General features: G+C 35.7%; 1 protein-coding gene across 28 annotated transcripts; it reads right to left on the reverse strand.

The window, feature by feature from the left end:
- Positions 1–5,832: 5,832 nt before the first annotated feature.
- On the reverse strand, positions 5,833–16,320 carry LOC150031217 (pyrophosphate--fructose 6-phosphate 1-phosphotransferase subunit beta 1-like). 28 transcript variants are annotated; one of them, XM_090309180.1, is made up of 15 exons: positions 15,215–16,320; positions 14,715–14,830; positions 14,499–14,579; positions 11,051–11,104; positions 10,858–10,964; positions 10,545–10,650; positions 10,314–10,380; positions 10,149–10,198; positions 9,913–10,018; positions 9,401–9,459; positions 8,803–9,299; positions 8,349–8,408; positions 7,755–7,825; positions 6,103–6,264; positions 5,833–6,004 (listed from the first exon to the last, which is right to left on the reverse strand). In XM_090309180.1, the coding sequence occupies exons 3-9, from the start codon at positions 14,514–14,516 to the stop codon at positions 9,917–9,919; spliced, it is 504 nt and encodes a 167-aa protein (XP_090165306.1). In that variant the 5' UTR covers positions 14,517–14,579; positions 14,715–14,830; positions 15,215–16,320; the 3' UTR covers positions 5,833–6,004; positions 6,103–6,264; positions 7,755–7,825; positions 8,349–8,408; positions 8,803–9,299; positions 9,401–9,459; positions 9,913–9,916. The 28 variants fall into 28 exon arrangements, with proteins under 28 accessions (XP_090165306.1, XP_090165304.1, XP_090165305.1 ...); XM_090309178.1 differs by having other exon boundaries at positions 9,401–9,463; XM_090309179.1 differs by having other exon boundaries at positions 9,878–10,018.
- Between the last annotated feature and the right edge of the window lie 961 nt (positions 16,321–17,281).

Consider the following 17,281-nt stretch of genomic DNA (forward strand, 5'->3'; position numbering starts at 1 on the left):
AAAATTCGACAACCAAACATTCCTTTTATGCATTGCATATGGTCAAACATAACAGTAGACTTTTTTCCCTTCTTTTTTACCTTCCTATTAAAACTTTATTATGTACTACTTTTGAATTAATTATTCAATTTCTTCAATGGCTTAAAACCTTTTCAAATTTTAGATTTTTCTCGATTTATTAGCAATTGTTTCATTTTATATCGAGAGAGCGTAATTTTTATGTCGGTCCTTCTTTTATTAATTCTTATCTAACATTTATGTTAGATGATATAAGATTAAATTTACCTTCACTTACAAATTTAAGCTTTTGAGTCAATCGGTGATTTAAGATGATATTAGAATAGATTTTATCATATTAAATAAGATTTATTTAATTTATGATTAAATTCTAATTTGTTAAACACCATTTGTCGAAAGTGCATTTATCGAAAATTAGGAAGTGTTGTGCTATAAATAAATGAATCGTAATTCAGTTGACATAAGCTTTTACTAATCAATTTTGAAGTTAGAGGTTCGATTTCCTTATTCCACATATGGTAGAAAAAAATGAGAACAGAATAAATCAAATATTTTTAATACGTTCATCTATCAAATTTTTCTTCCCATAATAATTTTATAGAATACATATTTGATTGTTCATGAATGTTATTTTTTCTGGAGTATTTACCAAAATACGAAGTGCACATAATTAAGTGGTAATTGACATGTATGAACCTTTTGTAACAACCCAAATTTGTACGCATACACTACAAGAAATTAAATGTCAAATGTTAAGCAGGACGAAATTTTATTTAAATGGGTGGTAAATGTAATACCCTAACCCTAATTTAGAAAGCAGGAAAACAAATAAAATATATAATTAAGAATGAAAAATATATAAACTTAATAGGAAAATCGGGTGAAAATTTAGAATTGGAAAAAAACAAGAAATTTATTAATTATCCAAAAATAATGAATAAGGGGCAGAATCAGGGAGGATTAATTAGAAATTGGACGCTATCTAATTCAGGAGACAAAGGGCCGTAGATAACTTTTTGTTTGGGCACTGCTCATTGGAAAAATTGGAGGAGAATTAATTGCCCATATACTCTTAAAATTTGAAAGAGTTAAAAAGGGGAAGTGGAATCCACAAGCAGTGATGAAGGCAACCAACGCGTGAAAACTAGCGAGATTTGAGAGAAAATTGAAGAGAGCGAAAGTGGAGAGAGCGAGATTGGAGAGAAAATTGGAGAAAGCGAGAGTGGAGAGAAAATTGGAGAGAGCGAGATTCTCAGCGAGACAATGGGAGAGAGTAGGAGCCACGAGAGCGAGAGCGAGAGCCACGAGAGCCAAACCAGCGAGAGCGAGAGCTAGAAAGTCACAAGATCCAAACCAACGAGAAAGTTAGAGAGAGCGAGATTATGAGAATAGAAAGAGCAAGATTTGGACAGAAGCGGGGATTATGGGTTGAATTTGGCCACGATCTTATAGATTATACATGGAAAACCCAAAATGGAATACAAACAAAGGTGGATGACGTAAGGGCAAACGTTAGCCAAAATTAGGTGTCTTATTAAGAGAAATTCTTAAACCTAAGTAATTTTAAAGAAGCCATGTGTAGGATGAGTTATCACACAGAGAAGAGCTGGAAACAACTATAATAGGAGGCTTTAGGCTGAAAGTTAAACGGATTCTCAAACAAAACTTAGTAGTAAAAATCGTGTGAAAATGGTGAAGTAATTCTGTTAGTTAGAAGGAGGAAAAGCAAGGGAAGTGCTGCCTAAAATTTCCTTTTAAGAGGGAAAGCTCTACTGATTAAACCATAGGGAATAATAAGGAATAACTAGGATCGCAGTCAAAGTAAGTAGTTATCTCACCATCTTTTTAAGTGTTTCATGGTAGTGTACCTTTAATATGTTGCATAATTATGTTATTGTTATGTTGCATTACATGTTTAAAATACGTTTATCGACAAGGGACCCCATGCATTATGTTTGTTCATAAGATTAAATTTTAATTAGATAAAAGTTATGCTTTTAGGGCTAGCAGGGTATGTATGGTTGCACCCCTCTAGTCCAATCTTACTGTAACATCCTACACCTTTTTATTTATTTATTAATAATGTAAAACTTTTCCCTTTTCAGTAATTGTCCTTAGTTGAAGGACATGTTTGGAATTCTGAATTTAAAGTATAAATGCGAGGATTTAAATGTTGTCGTGGAATTTATTAAAAAATTATTCAATTTGAAAAGTTATGGCAGGAATTAATTATTTTTGGAAAAAGGAAAAGAATTAAATAGTATAAAGTGGGTTAAGAAAAGGATCTAATTAGAGTTATACTATTTTCCTTTTATTATTATTAGTATATTTTTTTAAAATAAAAAGGACCCCCCCCCCCCCACCACCTTCCCTCACTCATGCGAGCCCCTCCTCCGTTTTCTTCTTCCTTGCCGCACACCCAGCCGCTACACCCTCAGTCGTCGTGCACCTCCAACTGACCACCATTCATCGACCTAGAAGCGTCGCACGTCCGCTTTCAACCGGTTGCACCACTGAATCTAGCCCCCGCGTGCCACCAGTCACCCAGCCATCGACCTCCCCCCAACTACGTTGCTCGCCATTCGTGGGTTTCGACCGACCAGATCCCACAAGTCAGACCACGCCGCTCGCCGTCGCGTCGTCCCTTTCAGCCATTCGTTCCGTCCGCGAGCAACTAGAAGCTCTCCAGCCGTTGCCGTGAGCCTCCGTCCAGCTGGGCCGCTCGTCCAAATTCCCTCCAGCCACGCGTCCGCCGCCCCAGCCTCACCACTGTCGGTCGCCATCGTCCCTGCACGTCGGGTTCGCTTTGGTCTTTGTCGGAATCTTGGATTAAGGGTAAGTGTAAATTGTTTTGATTGGATTCCTTGAGGATTTTGAGTAGTCACTAGAATTTGGCCTTGAATTGTTGGTACACGTCATGTTTTGAATATAGGGAAAAATTTTAGGTTGCTGAAGTTGTCGTCCAGCCGAGTAAAGGGGTAGTCGACGAATCTTGGTGAAGAGTAAGGCTCTAAACTTATGTGGGTTGTTAAGCATGTTGTATGTTTATGAATTTCTCGATTTAAGTTTGACTGAACCATAGACTGCGGCCTAAAATAATTTGCCCCGATGTTGAGGTTTGGATCTTGAGGTTTCCTGGTGTCTTTGTTTTGGGTGATTTAAGTTTGATCCTGTGGGCTTTCGGTTTCGTTGGACAAGGAAGAGGTTGAGCTTGCTAGTTTCTAGAGTTTGCGAGTAAAGGTAAGTAATCTTACTACTGGAACTGCCCACGGGCCAGGCTTTAATTGTGTATGCTAGCATAATAAGCGTATGTTATGGTAAATGTTAGCATATTGATTGACAGTATGACCTGAATCAAAGTATGTTCTGGCATAGATTCTGATTTGTTTACATACACACCTAAGTGCTTGATCGTTAGTATGTGATAGTATGTGTTTTCATATATCGATGTCTGATCTGCTGGTGTTGAGGCATACTTGCATGTTGTGGATTTATGATATAAGTTATACATGGATGATGTATAATATGTTATTAAGAATTATGTGTATGTGATGAAGCCAAGGTATCAAGGATTTTTATGTATGTTTTAGAACTGTACAATGTTGAATCATAGCATGTTAAGACTGTGTGAATATCTTCATTGATTAGTTAGATGCTCACCAATTTTTGTTTCTTTCGGGATTCACGAGTTTGTGTTTCCTTCGGGATTCACTAGTTTGTGTCTCCTTCGGGATTCACCAGTTTGTGTTTCCTTCGAGATTCACCATTTTTGTGTTTCCTTCGGGATTCACCAGTTTTGTGTTTCCTTTGGGATTCATCAGTTTGTGTTTCCTTCGGGATTCACCAGTTTTGTGTTTCCTTCGGGATTCACCAGTTTTGTGAGCATACTTAACTACAATAAGATAGGACTCAGTCTCTCATCTATTACATGTATTTATGTGCCATGTGCGGGTATCTAGAGGACATAGATGCCTAGCCTGACCCCAGTGGTGGGGCTACTTACTGAGTATTTCATACTCATTCTTTCTTATGTTGATGTTTCAGGTAAGGGTAGAGATGCACCGGCGATGGCGCAGCGGAATTCATGATCGAGCCACTGGGACTAGTTTTTACGCTTCCGCATCATGAGATTTAGAGTTCTTTTCATGTTTCCCTTAAATGTTTAGTTTTGATGTTTGAAACTTATTATTAAGGATTGTTTTTTTTATATGTATTTATTAACCTTTATGATTTATGGGTACCCTATTATTGTTTTTAATAATGGCATTTAATAAATGTCTCTTGAACTTCTCTTGTTTTTAATTAGCATTTATTTCAAATAACTGAGCGTCGTTTTAAATTCTTTGCATGCATTTATTTTAGTAACGGCCTTACCTAGATCCTAGGGTTCGGGTCGTTACACTTACGTTTATGTTAATGGTTGATGTTGGATGCGACTCTGACCCTACTGACTACATGACCCGCTAATCATCAGATGAGTTAGTTTCCGCCTAAGTCCTCATCTTTCTATCAGGGCAGAGAAATTTACGTTAGAAGCATAACCGACCACCACATGTTATTATATGTTTTCAGTCCCAATCATACGTTTTCAGGACATGTTGCATGTGATTGTGCATTTGGTCACTACCCTATGTGAGAAATACTTACTGGGTATATTATATACTCATCCTATTTTTATAGACTTTCTAGGTAAGGACACAGCATAGTGGCAGAACTGGATGTCGCTCAAATGGCCAACCATCAAACTCACTATTATAGGCACATACATTTTTGTATCACTACGCTAATGTTTTATGGATCCTGGTGTTTTGTAAAATAAACTTTTTATATAGTTTTCTACTTAATTAATAAAATCTTAGATATGTTCTTTTGAGATTTTTGCCAAAACTATCTCATGATAGAAAAGTCTAAGTATGCATGTCGTAGCGGTTGGACCATAATATGTAAGGAACCGGTCGTTACACCTTCAGATCTCCATCCCTCATATTTGTTGTACTAAAAAAATTGCAAAAAGTGTAAACAAATAGATATAAATTCTTTCATACAAATATATCGAACATGATTTTCTTAGAACAAAAAACAGGGTATGAAGATTACCTTGATTTTCTTAATATCGTTTATTTAATCATTCATTATTTGGTATACTCGTTGACTAAATTTTATCTATTAATAGTTATAAAAAAGGAGATTTTCAAAAAAATTTTAAAAAATAGGGAAACTATTTACACAAAATAATAAAATCTTAATATTCTTTATCTAGCATAGAGACTGACAGAAGTCTATCGGCATAGAAATCTATCTGTGTCTATCAATGTTTTTTTTTTTACTTTTTCTGTAAATAGTTTGACATTTTTTCTATTTGGAAAATTTCTCAATAAAAAATTATTTTAGAATTTAACCTTTTTTTTTTTTTAATACAACAACATGGGGGATTGAGCAACTTCCAACCTATAGGAATGTTTGAGTTTTTATTTTATAATATTTTATTTTTGATCATTTGCATGTTAGTAAAAAAAATAAATATTATAAATTTGTCCTTATAAATTAATAACTATTATGTTATGAATAATTTATTTTTATTACTATTGTTAATATAAACTCTGTTTGAAGAACTACTTTATAAAATAAATATTTAGTTAGTTATGTAGGATCTGTTTGCTTGTGGAAAAATGGTTTTTTTAAAAACTTATTTTTATTTAAACATCCTTCGTGAATATTTATTAAAAAAAACATTTAAAAAGTTATTTTAAATACTTATCAAACATTTATTTTTTTTTAAAATGACTTATTTTTTAAATTAAACACGTGAAAATATATTACAAACACACTTTAGTTTATTCTTATCATCAGCGTGAAGAAAATACATCAAAATTATCTCTCTGTTTAAATTTATGCAGTCAGTTCTACATATTTACATTTCATGATCCCTGTAGGACACCCTTGAAACCATACAACGTGCTTCCTTTTGCATGAACCTGTAGGAAATCTTCAACAAAATTATAGAATCTGCTAATTAGCCACAACTTGAACAGAAAAGCAAACATTTATTCTTGATTTATAAATGTGGACACAATGAGACCCTACCAAATAGTCTAGAAATCACATTATGCCCTCTCAGTGCTTGGCCACAAAACTAGACAACTCCAATCTTCAATTTCTTATTCATCTGCATCGAACTGGAATCACTTGGCACCAACATTGCCGACGGTTGGCCGAAAAGATCAGGAAACAGCTTTGTGATCTCATCTGCACGCACATATAACACACAACTCAAACACTCTAAAACCTTAAGAAGTAGCAACTGGCCTCAAACTCATTCTGTAAAACTCAAGTTCCAAACAAAAGCGAGATCTATAATCATAAGAAAAACACAGTAAAAGAATAAACAAAACTCAATGCATGTCACTACTCTTCCTTCGAGACATCAATCAACTCAGAGCTAGGAGGGCCATCGAGGATTTTGAAGGGGTTTTTGAGAATAGAGGGAAAAGGGTGAGGTTGATCGATACGGTGAGCTTGGACTTCACTATACACAGTAGAAACACGGCCGATCTCCGACGGAGAAGATGCAATGACGGGGGAAACATCGGCATTAGCGATGAAAGGTGGAGACATTGGTAGGAGAGAAATGAAAATGAAAATGGGGAGATAGGTAGAGAAATGAAAGATTGAATCAATGAAAGAAGTGGAAAATTGAGTGTTCGACAAGGTCAAGAAGATGAAGAAGGACTCGACTAGAATAAGAGGAAAGAGCTTGTGGATGAAATGGATAACACTCTAAGAAGGGATTTCGGTTCTTCAAAAGCTCCATATGAGTTCCTGATGTGAGGATTTGGCCAGCAAGAGACTAGAATTTTTATGGCTAAAACAACGAGAGAGAGAGAGGGTTTCAATGAAACGGAATTTTTCATTGAACAAATGAAAAGAGATATTTGGTCTCCAAGCGAATGTAACAAATTTAATCTACTTTAAAACACATTTGGTCTCCATGAAATTAATAAATTTGCATACAGATAAAGACCTCCACCAACATTTGATGAAAACCCAACCTTAGCAAAAAGAAAAGGCTTACAACAAATCCCAACCAAAAACACCTGGAGACTCTAGTGGAAAAGGGACAACCAAGGTAAATATTTAGAACTCGGCTATGCTCCACAAAACTTGCCACTTTAGGAGGTTTTTTGCAAGACATGGAAGGTATTAATAGTTCCCAAAGAACCAACCAAGAAAATAAATGAACTTTCGATGGGATTTTTAGTTTCCACCAAGAAGTGAGAACGTAAGAATAGCAAAACAAATAAATAGGCACTTCACAAGAGGACTGAGGACCCAGACGACTCAAAGAGAACTTTCATATAAACAAGAAAAGAATAAAAATGTACAAAATATTGAATGCAATATAACATGAAAATTGACTAATTTGAAAGTAAACAAGAAATTGAACAAAAAAAAAAAAATATAACAAAATGGTGTTTCCATATATTTTGTCTGTAACTGATTCAGGTGCAGTCTGCCCATTGCTATAAGTAAACTGAAAAGTCAATGCATTTAAGTCAGATAAACATAGATACATCATTGTTGTAGTTGTCATGGATTATAAGATAAAGATCATAATTTTCAACTAACATTTTGCAACAAAAGCATTATGCTTCATCAAAAGGTTGCATTTTTACCAATAATTTCATTTAATTAAATATAAAGGGCAGTGCAAAATATTTTTTTTTAAAAAAAATCACCTTAATACCCCAATCGTATTCAGGTCCACCTAGATTGTGTGACTTGCACTCATTATAAATCCTCCGTTGGCCTGTATAGAACCAAAAAAGATTATGCAAAAAGGCAAAGGAGCATGAGTATAAAATACAAAAAGTTAAAAGTGAATTTTTTTTATCCCCACTTGACATAATTAATCAATTCCAATTCTGATTTGTCAGTTACTAACTTAGGATTTTAATTTGAGATTCTATTCTGGAGATGAAAATACCCACGAACTAAAATGTCATCTCTTTTTCTTTGTCCATGCCCTATAGAATCATAAATCACAATCCTAAACAACTAATCACTCAAAGAACCGATTAAAAGAGAAATAAAATAAGTCAAAAAATAAAGATCAGCTAGTTTCAAGAAATCAAGGAACAGAAAAATCATAAACTCAAGTGTGACATAATATTTGACAAAGACTAATTCAAATATTTTTTAAAACAATGATAAGATAAAGAGCTAGATTTTAAGATAGAAAAATATTCTAGGCAAGATTTAGAGTTAATATGTGACTAAATCACTCAAATTTAATAGCCTGAAGGTAAAAGACTACTACAACTTTTTCATACCTTTTAGTGTGTTCTTCTACTCCGTAACTTGAATTGGGGACAAAAATAAAGTGATTCAACCTAGCAAAAAAGTACATGATGAACTAACCAAATACAACAGTCGTAACAATTTTTTATATTGTTTAAACTAACATCCACACTAATCGACACTAATGACCAAGTTACTTAACTAATATTTCAATATTTTAGCTTTAATGACATTTAGCTATAAACTAAATAATAATACATGAAGTATCAAATTTTAACAAAGGGCAAACAAAAAGAGAGAAAGAAATAGAAGAAAGGAGTATAAATGGAAATGAGATGAAGAAAACAGAAAAACAAAAAGATATTGAGATACAATCATATGAATGGAGAAAATTAAGCAAGAGATGGAGAAGATAGGAGAAACAGAGATAGAAAAAGAAAGAAAAAGGAGAAAGAAGGACAAGAAGAAAGAAATCAAGTGAAATACCATAAGATGGAGAGAGAAACAACTAGCCCTTCGTTTCGCCAACAAAGAAGTCATCTTTGACGATTTCTCATTCCTTCTTTACCGAGCCGCCTCTCTTCGCCATTCGAAGTACTACCTCTGCCTTCCCTTTTGAGAACATACCCAGGAGCCCTCATTTTCCAATAATTAAAAGAAATACCATAAAGCTTCGTCTGTGATTTTGTCGGCCGACCCTTTACAAGACAATACTGAGCAAAAATATACACCAACAAAATAGACATTACAATGAACTTAACACATTCATAATAATTCATGTAAGAATGGAAACTACAAAGAAGTTAGATATCTCACTTCCAACTATGGAATTTGACCCGAGACTTAATTAAAATATCTTATCCAAATTCTGAAAAATAGGTTCGATTTTCATCAATTTGGTTGTGTAAGATACCTATATCCAGATCACCTGCTCCATTCTTCTTTTAGATTTGAACTTGCATAATCAATGGTAGGATTCTGATCTGACCTCCTCATATGACAAATAGAGCGGCGTGAACTGTAATATAAGACTGGGAAGGAGATTAAAGGAAACGACATTTACTCTAGAAAGAGATCATATTACCATCTAGTTCCACCATTGTCTTCTTGATCACGGGCTTGAACTTACTTGCCAAACGAATTCTACCTTTAGAAAGAGATCATCAAATGATAAATATTAAACTAGACTTCATGAAGATGTTCTATCAATCCAAAGCCTTTCAAAATTGTTAAGTGAAAAGATACTCCACTTTTACATGATGATACTCCACTTTTATCCTTGTTTTTCTGATCTTACATGCACATTGACTAGTCTTTATAGTATTGTGTTAGTAACTATTAAGTTATTTGGATACTCAAAAAAAGAAAAAAAAAAAACTTTTAAGTTTCATCAACTAGAAAATTGTTGTCTTTTTAATATAGATTGGAGAGTTTTTTTCTTCTTCCATTTTTTTTCTTCTAGTGAACTCCATTGTTCTCATTTTGGCTGGATAATTGATACTCTGTTTGTCATTTCCCTTCTTATTCCCCATAAAACATATTCTAGAAAAAAATTATTAACTTGTTATTCAAGAAAACATGAGAACAGGAATGCACGTTTTCATGAAAAAATCATATCGTGTCTCCTCTCCACGTCCATTAACGAAGTTAATGGAGTTCTGCCAGCCATCCAATCTTCAACTAGAGCAGCCAAAGTTCCTACCTGGTATGCATAACTAGTAAGTAATAAAAACGAGGAAAAATCTATGGAGGAAACTGATATCAAGAAAAAGAATGAAAGGTTAAAAGGTTAGAGACTAAAATGATCAGAAGGTACAAGAATTGGGACAGACAGATCGATGATATTGTTCCAGTTTTTCCACTCTGGAGGAGAGCTCTAGCACTGTAACCCAAACCATGACAATAAGTTGAATCAATGTTCGTGGGTAAACCACACATCCCTTCGTACGTATAAGTCAAAAGAAGAATTAAACAGAGATAACACACAGAGCACTAACCAGCAAAGTACACTTTTTCTGTAGATCGAGCATCAACCATCACATTACCAATCATTTCTGAATATATCTGCATAAACATCAGCAGAGCCTATTAAGAGTCTCATCTCATGAATGCGACATTCCATTTTTTCCTTGAGTTCTTGAAGAAACTACTTCAACTTTGCAATAGTCTCCAAAGTTCAGTCCAAACGGAATATGAATTCTAAAGCAATTACAAAGAGAAATGAGTACCTTACAAGCAGAATCAAATCCAAAACTTGTGGGGACCTCTTTGCATTTAAGATCACCATCGATAGTTTTTGGGCAACCAATTACTCGGGTTTTCAAATTCTTACTCCTAATTTGAAAACAACAGAAAGAAGGGGAATATAAATAACAGAGTCTTGCACACAAAAAAATGGTACCCTAGAGTAATTAATTACTCAACCTTATATTTCTGCAATAAAAACAACATATAATAGCTTATCCATATACGACAATGAGAGTGAGAAAGAGAGTAAAAAGAAGGGAGGCAATAAACAAATTTCATAGTTCTGAAAAATACCTAAAGTTTTCAGCAAGGAGACAAGCATTTGTGTTGGAATCATCTCCATCAATTACAACAAGGCCATCCAGATCAAGATTCTGAGCAGTTTCTTTAGCTTGCTTAAACTAAAAATAGAACCGAACTATCAATTAATGCCTTGACTACAACTAAGATGTCTCAAAATGAAAATTCTAGGCAGATAGAGTTTCACCTGATCTGGAGTTTCAATCTTATCCCTCCCACTGCATATCATATCAAAACCACCCTGATAAAACAAAAATGCATTTAAATCAAGAATTGCATTCAAATGGCAATCACTTCGCATCAAAACTGCACATATTCACACTAACAATTCTAACAAGCGAAAGCTAGAAATCCCTTCAAGAAAATTAACCTGATTGCGATACGGGTAGATAAATTGTGCAGTCAGCGGATCTTCTGGTAAGTATTTAGAATATTGACCATGATAGCAAGGCTGACATTCTCACCTACCACGTTAGACGATAACGACTTATCAGAGTGGGAATCCCACCAATAGTCAGTGCACGGCTCTATAAATAGAGCCTTGACGCCATGAAGGAGGGATGGACTTTTATACCCAAAGATTGAGATTTGCACGAGAAAAAAATTCCACCTCCATATTTCACCCCAATTCTTAATTGAAGCTTCGCCGAAGTAAGAGACTACAAGGGCTTTCTGCATTCATCCAACCATTATATCACTAGCAGCCTTAACATTCATCTGTGGGAAGCAAGAGATTACTAACAACTTCCCTTCACCTTATCTCTTTATCTTTTTAGTTGTTGTATTGCATTTTGTTTAAGAGATTGTTCATTTGTGTATTCAACAACTATTTTAATATCATCATGTTCACTTTTATCATCTTATCTATCCTCACTTTCACTTTATCTCTTGTTATAAGTAACTAATTCTAATGGGGTAAGGGTGAAGATTAATATCATGATCTAAGTAGAATCTGTGGAAGTTATTTTGTTTGCTTAATATATGAATATTAAAATGATTGCCTATGAGTACTCAATGAGTCAAGTAGTTATGACTAACTACCTGAGAAGGAAAGTAGTTGTGGATCTAATTAAGCAAAGCAAGAAATATTTTTCAACCCCGAAGCTTATTTTCTCTACTTGTGTATGTTAAATAAGATTAAGTGTAAGTTAATACTAGGTTGTAGGGAAAGCTTGAGGATGCTAAGGAAGGAAAGAAAAATGATTTCAAGTGTTGTTTACTAAGGGCTCTCAAGTGTTAAGTGAAAGAGTAAGAAGGCTTGGTTAAGGAGAGAAATTTTGACTAAGTGTTGAAGGTCATGGTGCATTGACGATCATGCTGAGGTGTGCGACAGCCTAAGAATCTTAAGGTTAAGATGAAAGCTAGTGGCGTGAAGAAGGACATTGGCTAAGTGTTGGCCGAGAAGACGATGCCATGCGCTAGCCGAGACTCACGTTGAGGTTAGGTGGGCAAGAACGCGTGCCATGGCGAGGATGCCTTAAGCGATGCGGCTTGTGCGTGCGTTGGTGTGCAATGGTCGGGCAAGGATGTGTGTAAAGTAAGGCCATGCGATGATCTTGAGACTAGGCATCGGGTGCGAGAAAGGGCGCTGAGGCGTGCATTGGCTGAGAGGTGTATGCGTCCAAGTAAAGCCATGCGTTGGTAAGAGTTAGGAAGCTATGCATTGGTGATTAGGGGAAGCTTTCAGCTTAATCACCAATTGTAGTGGTCAGTTGTCGAGATTAGAAGGTTTAATGTTGACTTAGTGGGATAGGTGGCAGCCTAAGTGTAATTAAGGTCATGCATCTCTTAATCTAAAAGGGAAGCCTCAGTTCAAGAACTTGGTTTGGACAATTATCTCGTGCTAAAGGGGTGATTCCACAGCCATTTGAAGGGTTAAGGAGTGTAGATGAAGCTCTGAGGTTGCTGGAAGGAAATTCATAAGAATTCAAGTTGAAATCAGAAGATTTCCTCAAGAGGTCAAGCTCTCGGGTGATTCTGAGCAAGGTGTGAAGATTGAAAAATTCTGACCAGATCGTGAAGAATTTGAAGCTCAAATTTTAAAATAAGTTAAGACATTTTAAAACAAGTTTGTAGAAGGGAAATTCCCGAAATAATGTCTGGAAAAATAAGTAAATTCAGCTTGAATTTGAATTTGGATTTTTGGATTGAATAATCATGCAACTGCAACCGTTGAACATGAAGGCAACTCAACCGGGCAGGCTACAGATGTGCGCAAAGGCAAAATGACGCAAGGCATTGCATGGGTGTGTACGCTAGGTTGCACACGAGGGTTGTACAAGTGTGCACGCGAGACGCTGCATGGAAAGGTTGAGTATGCATTGAGGCGCGCAGTTGCGTTAAAAGACAAAATTTACTCCTCGTGCTTAGAAATGTGTCTTCGTTGGCTATCCTCTCCATCAACGTGGGTATAAGTGTTCTCATCCACCCTCCCACAAGTATTTTATTTCGATAGATGTCACCTTTCTAGAGGATTAACCTTCCTTTCCTATTAGTCATTTTCAGGGGAATAGCTCTAATGAAGAGACTAACTAGTCCCAATCTTTGTTCTTTTCTGATTCCCTTCCTAATCCTATCTTGAATATTACCGACACTGTCTCTGTCTTACCTATCAAATAGGTCCATGGATAAAATACTAAAGGAAGAATCTCAAGAAGGAAATTGGGCCACCTATTGTTTCTCCGGTAACGATCTATGAGTCCGAACCAACATTAGCCCAAGGTGAACTCATACTTCCGTCTCTAATAACCTCAATATTTGTGTTGAGAATGAAAATGATGCTCATACTCGTCTCTGATAATATTGGTATTTGTGCTAAAAATGATATGTGTACTGTGGAAGAAAATAGCAAAACTAATGATAGCAGTAATGATTGTACTAAGAAAGTTGTGGCTGATATGGCTGGGAATAAACGAGTTGAAGCAACTATTCCAGGTAGTGATATTGTTACAGTTGAGGTGAGTTAGTGGGAAAGGCACTAAAGGATGTGATAAACAAATAAGTGGCAATCATAAGGAGTTGGCCAAGTAAGAAATATTGAGGTTCTACAAGATGAAAGTGAAGCTTAACAATCTCAAACTAGCTCAACTGAAGCTCGTGGTGAAAGAGATCATATTACCATCTAGTTCCACCATTGTCTTCTTGATCACAGGCTTGAACTTACTTGCCAAACGAATTCTACCTTTAGAAAGAGATCATCAAATGATAAATATTAAACTAGACTTCATGAAGATGTTCTATCAATCCAAAGCCTTTCAAAATTGTTAAGAGAAAAGATACTCCACTTTTATCCTTGTTTTTCTGATCTTACATGCACCTTGTCTAGTCTTTATAATATTGTCTAAGTAACTATTAAGTTATTTTGATACTCAAAAAAAGAAAAAAATAAATAAACTTTTAAGTTTCATCAACTAGAAAATTGTTGTCTTTTTAATATAGATTGGAAAGTTTTTTTCATCTTTCGTTTTTTTTCTTCTAGCGATCTCCATTTGTTCTCATTTTGGCTGGATAATTGATACTCTGTTTATCATTTCCCTTCTTATTCCCCATAAAAAATATTCTATAAAAAAAATTATTAACGTGTTATTCAAGAAAACATGAGAACAGGAATGCACGTTTTCATGAAAAAATCATACCGTGTATCCTCTCCACATCCATTAACAAAGTCAATGCAGTTTCGCCAGCCATCCAATCTTCAACAGAAGCAGCCAAATTTCCTACCCGGTATGCATAACTAGTAAGTAATAGAAATGAGGAAAAAATCTATGGACGAAACTGATATCAAGAAAAAGAATGAAAGGTTAAAAGGTTAGAGACTAAAATGATCAGGAGGTACAAGAAGTGGGACAAACAGATCGATGATATTGGTCCAGTTTTTCCACTCTGGAGGAGAGCTCCAGCAGTGTAACCCAAAGCATAGCAATAAGTTGAATCAAAGTTCGTGGGTAAACCACACATCCCTTCGTACCTATAAGTCAAAAGAAGAAATAAACAGAGATAACACACAGAGCACTAACCAGCAAAGTATAATTTTTTTCGTATCATCTCATGGCCATTCGCTCGTACCATTGGTAAGTTTACATTTGAAAGTCAAGTAGCTGTAAGCCTAACCCATCACTTGATTGGCCATTTTCTTTACGAGTTCATAATGGAAGTCTAGATACTTGATACCCCTAATTATCAAATATGAATTTAAAAGATCTTAATGCATTTACCAACATGCATGTTTTTGAGTTCATAACTTATTTGCCTACTACCCAAGTGCTAAATATAATATGTGTTAATCACTAAATTATTAAACAGGAGGGTTTAAGTAAAACAGCAAAAGTTCAAGCACGAATAGAATAAGTACCCAAAGAAATGTGACTACCCCTTGAATTGGCCGCCCATTATATGCACCTTGTTGCCTTCTCTTTTCCAACTCAATTTCATGGAAAGACATGTATAAAACAAAAAGAAAAAACAATTACTTGGACAGGAGCGTTAAAGTAAAACAACAAAAGTTCAAGCACGAGTAGTAAGTTTCATTTTCCATAACCTATCCTCATCTATAATATTTATTTTTCCATAACCTATCCCCATCTATAATATCATGGGCAAGAATTTCATTGAGTTCCGAAATAAGCTGTTGCACCTGTAGAAAGCGGGTTATAAATGATATCAGTTCAAGAATGACATATTGATCCCTTTAGACTCTCTCTCGAGTAGCTCTTTAGACTCTCTCTTTAGGTTCTCCATTTTCTTTATGTTGTGCTCGACATCCCTTTAGAGCTACTCGAGAGAGAGAGTCTAAAGAAAGAACCTAAGATTTGAAAGAGCTAAGTTAGAATCTAGACTCGAGAGTGCAATGATTAGAACTGCATAAACAAAAGATAGGAACCTAGAGATAAATTCTGTTTGCCAACCTGCATCGCATGCATCCTAGAGATAGGTATGATATTATGTGGTCGCCTTATATGTGTATGTGTCATTTTTTCATCGCATAAATAAGAATAGAGGCTTATGTGTAGGTCCTATAGTCTTATCGCATATATCGCATGCGTTCTAGCATTAAAAGTCGTAGCATTCGCATCGAGAGATGATTTACTATTGTATGTGTGTTGCATGATCGCATAGCATGAACGCATCCTAAGAAGTGTTAGCCGAAACTCTTCTCAACCCATTCACCGCATACTTATCGCGTCCCGTTTTATAACTCTTTTCGAACTCCGCTGTATTTGTTTATTTTTATTACCACAAACAACATTCCCAATAACTACTTGATTTATTTGGTTACCGCAAATTCTTCTGAGAAATTACCACCGCATATTTTTTCCCAAGTCCCTGTGTTCGACCCTGGACTTACCAAGAAACTCAGTGGGGTTTACACTTGAATTCCACTGAGAAAACTTAAGTGCTCAACGCATTTTCATCCATAATTCCACCTCATAAAATAACGCATCAGGGTTCCATGGATGGGCGGTGGAGCTGACTCTCCCGAGATCTAGCTCCGATCGTAGGCTTTGGTCGTTTCTCGGAATGGAAGAAGGAGATGAAGAATTCTCAAGCCTTCTTCTCACGCATTTGTCTGGATCGCAAGGAAAAACTCTAGATAAGTTGACATTCTGCTCACCGGCTTCTTTATATAGAGATTGGATCGCCGACAGCATTAATGGACTGCTCTGATTCTGACATTCGCGACGCGTTAGTCCTTTCTAAATCTCTGCTGCTAATGGCGTAGTAGGTGAAATGTCAACATCAGTTTTTTATTTTCCCAAGATGTACGTTGATGCGTTCATTCCACCAACCTTGCGTTGATCCCTCTATTATGCGTTATCGTGTAGCCGCAATCTTGTAGTGACCGCATTCGCTTAATACCGCAACTTCGACACGGTGATCGCAATCGCTTGACGAGCGCAACTACCATGCGATGGACGCATGCCTCGCCTTCATTTTGGCTTGCCCCCACATGTGTCATGCGGACATCCAATTACGAGCATTGCACTCTTCAAACTAGACCTCATACATTACTTAGCAGCAGAATTGAATTTTTATTTACGGGTATTTGTTTATGTGTTGATCTGCCCTGGGTCACCTACTTTCGTTTCGGCTTACCCCCACTGTGTCTTGCGGACTTCCAACTACAGGATGTGTCTTTCACACTTAACTCTTACTTATCAACATGTGTTTCGCCTTGCGTTGGCAGTGGAGTGGTTATTTTAATTTTCTTTTTTTCTTCATATAGCCAAAAAAGATAGCAAGGTTGAAAATAAATACCTCACCCCAAAATTTAAAATGCGGCAATGTCCTCCTTGCCAATAGATTGAAAGAAGTCATCCAATGTTCTTAAGAAGTTTGGTAAAGGATCAGTTTGAAAGAAAACTAGCAGACCACTAACTTTTAGAAACATTTCTTGAGGTGATTGTCCTAAAAATAAGTT

This window comes from Benincasa hispida, unplaced genomic scaffold, assembly GCF_027475165.1.
Source record: "Benincasa hispida cultivar pf3 unplaced genomic scaffold, pf3_genome.v1.1 HicScf1399, whole genome shotgun sequence".
Lineage (NCBI taxonomy): Eukaryota > Viridiplantae > Streptophyta > Magnoliopsida > Cucurbitales > Cucurbitaceae > Benincasa > Benincasa hispida.

Coding starts and splice junctions, on each gene's coding strand:
- LOC150031217 (XM_090309166.1), bottom strand. Junction 10,965..11,050: donor AGATTGAAACTCCAGATCAG/GTGAAACTCTAT, acceptor TTCTATTTTTAG/TTTAAGCAAGCTAAAGAAAC. Junction 10,199..10,313: donor AGAAAAAGTGTACTTTGCTG/GTTAGTGCTCTG, acceptor TTTGGGTTACAG/TGCTAGAGCTCTCCTCCAGA.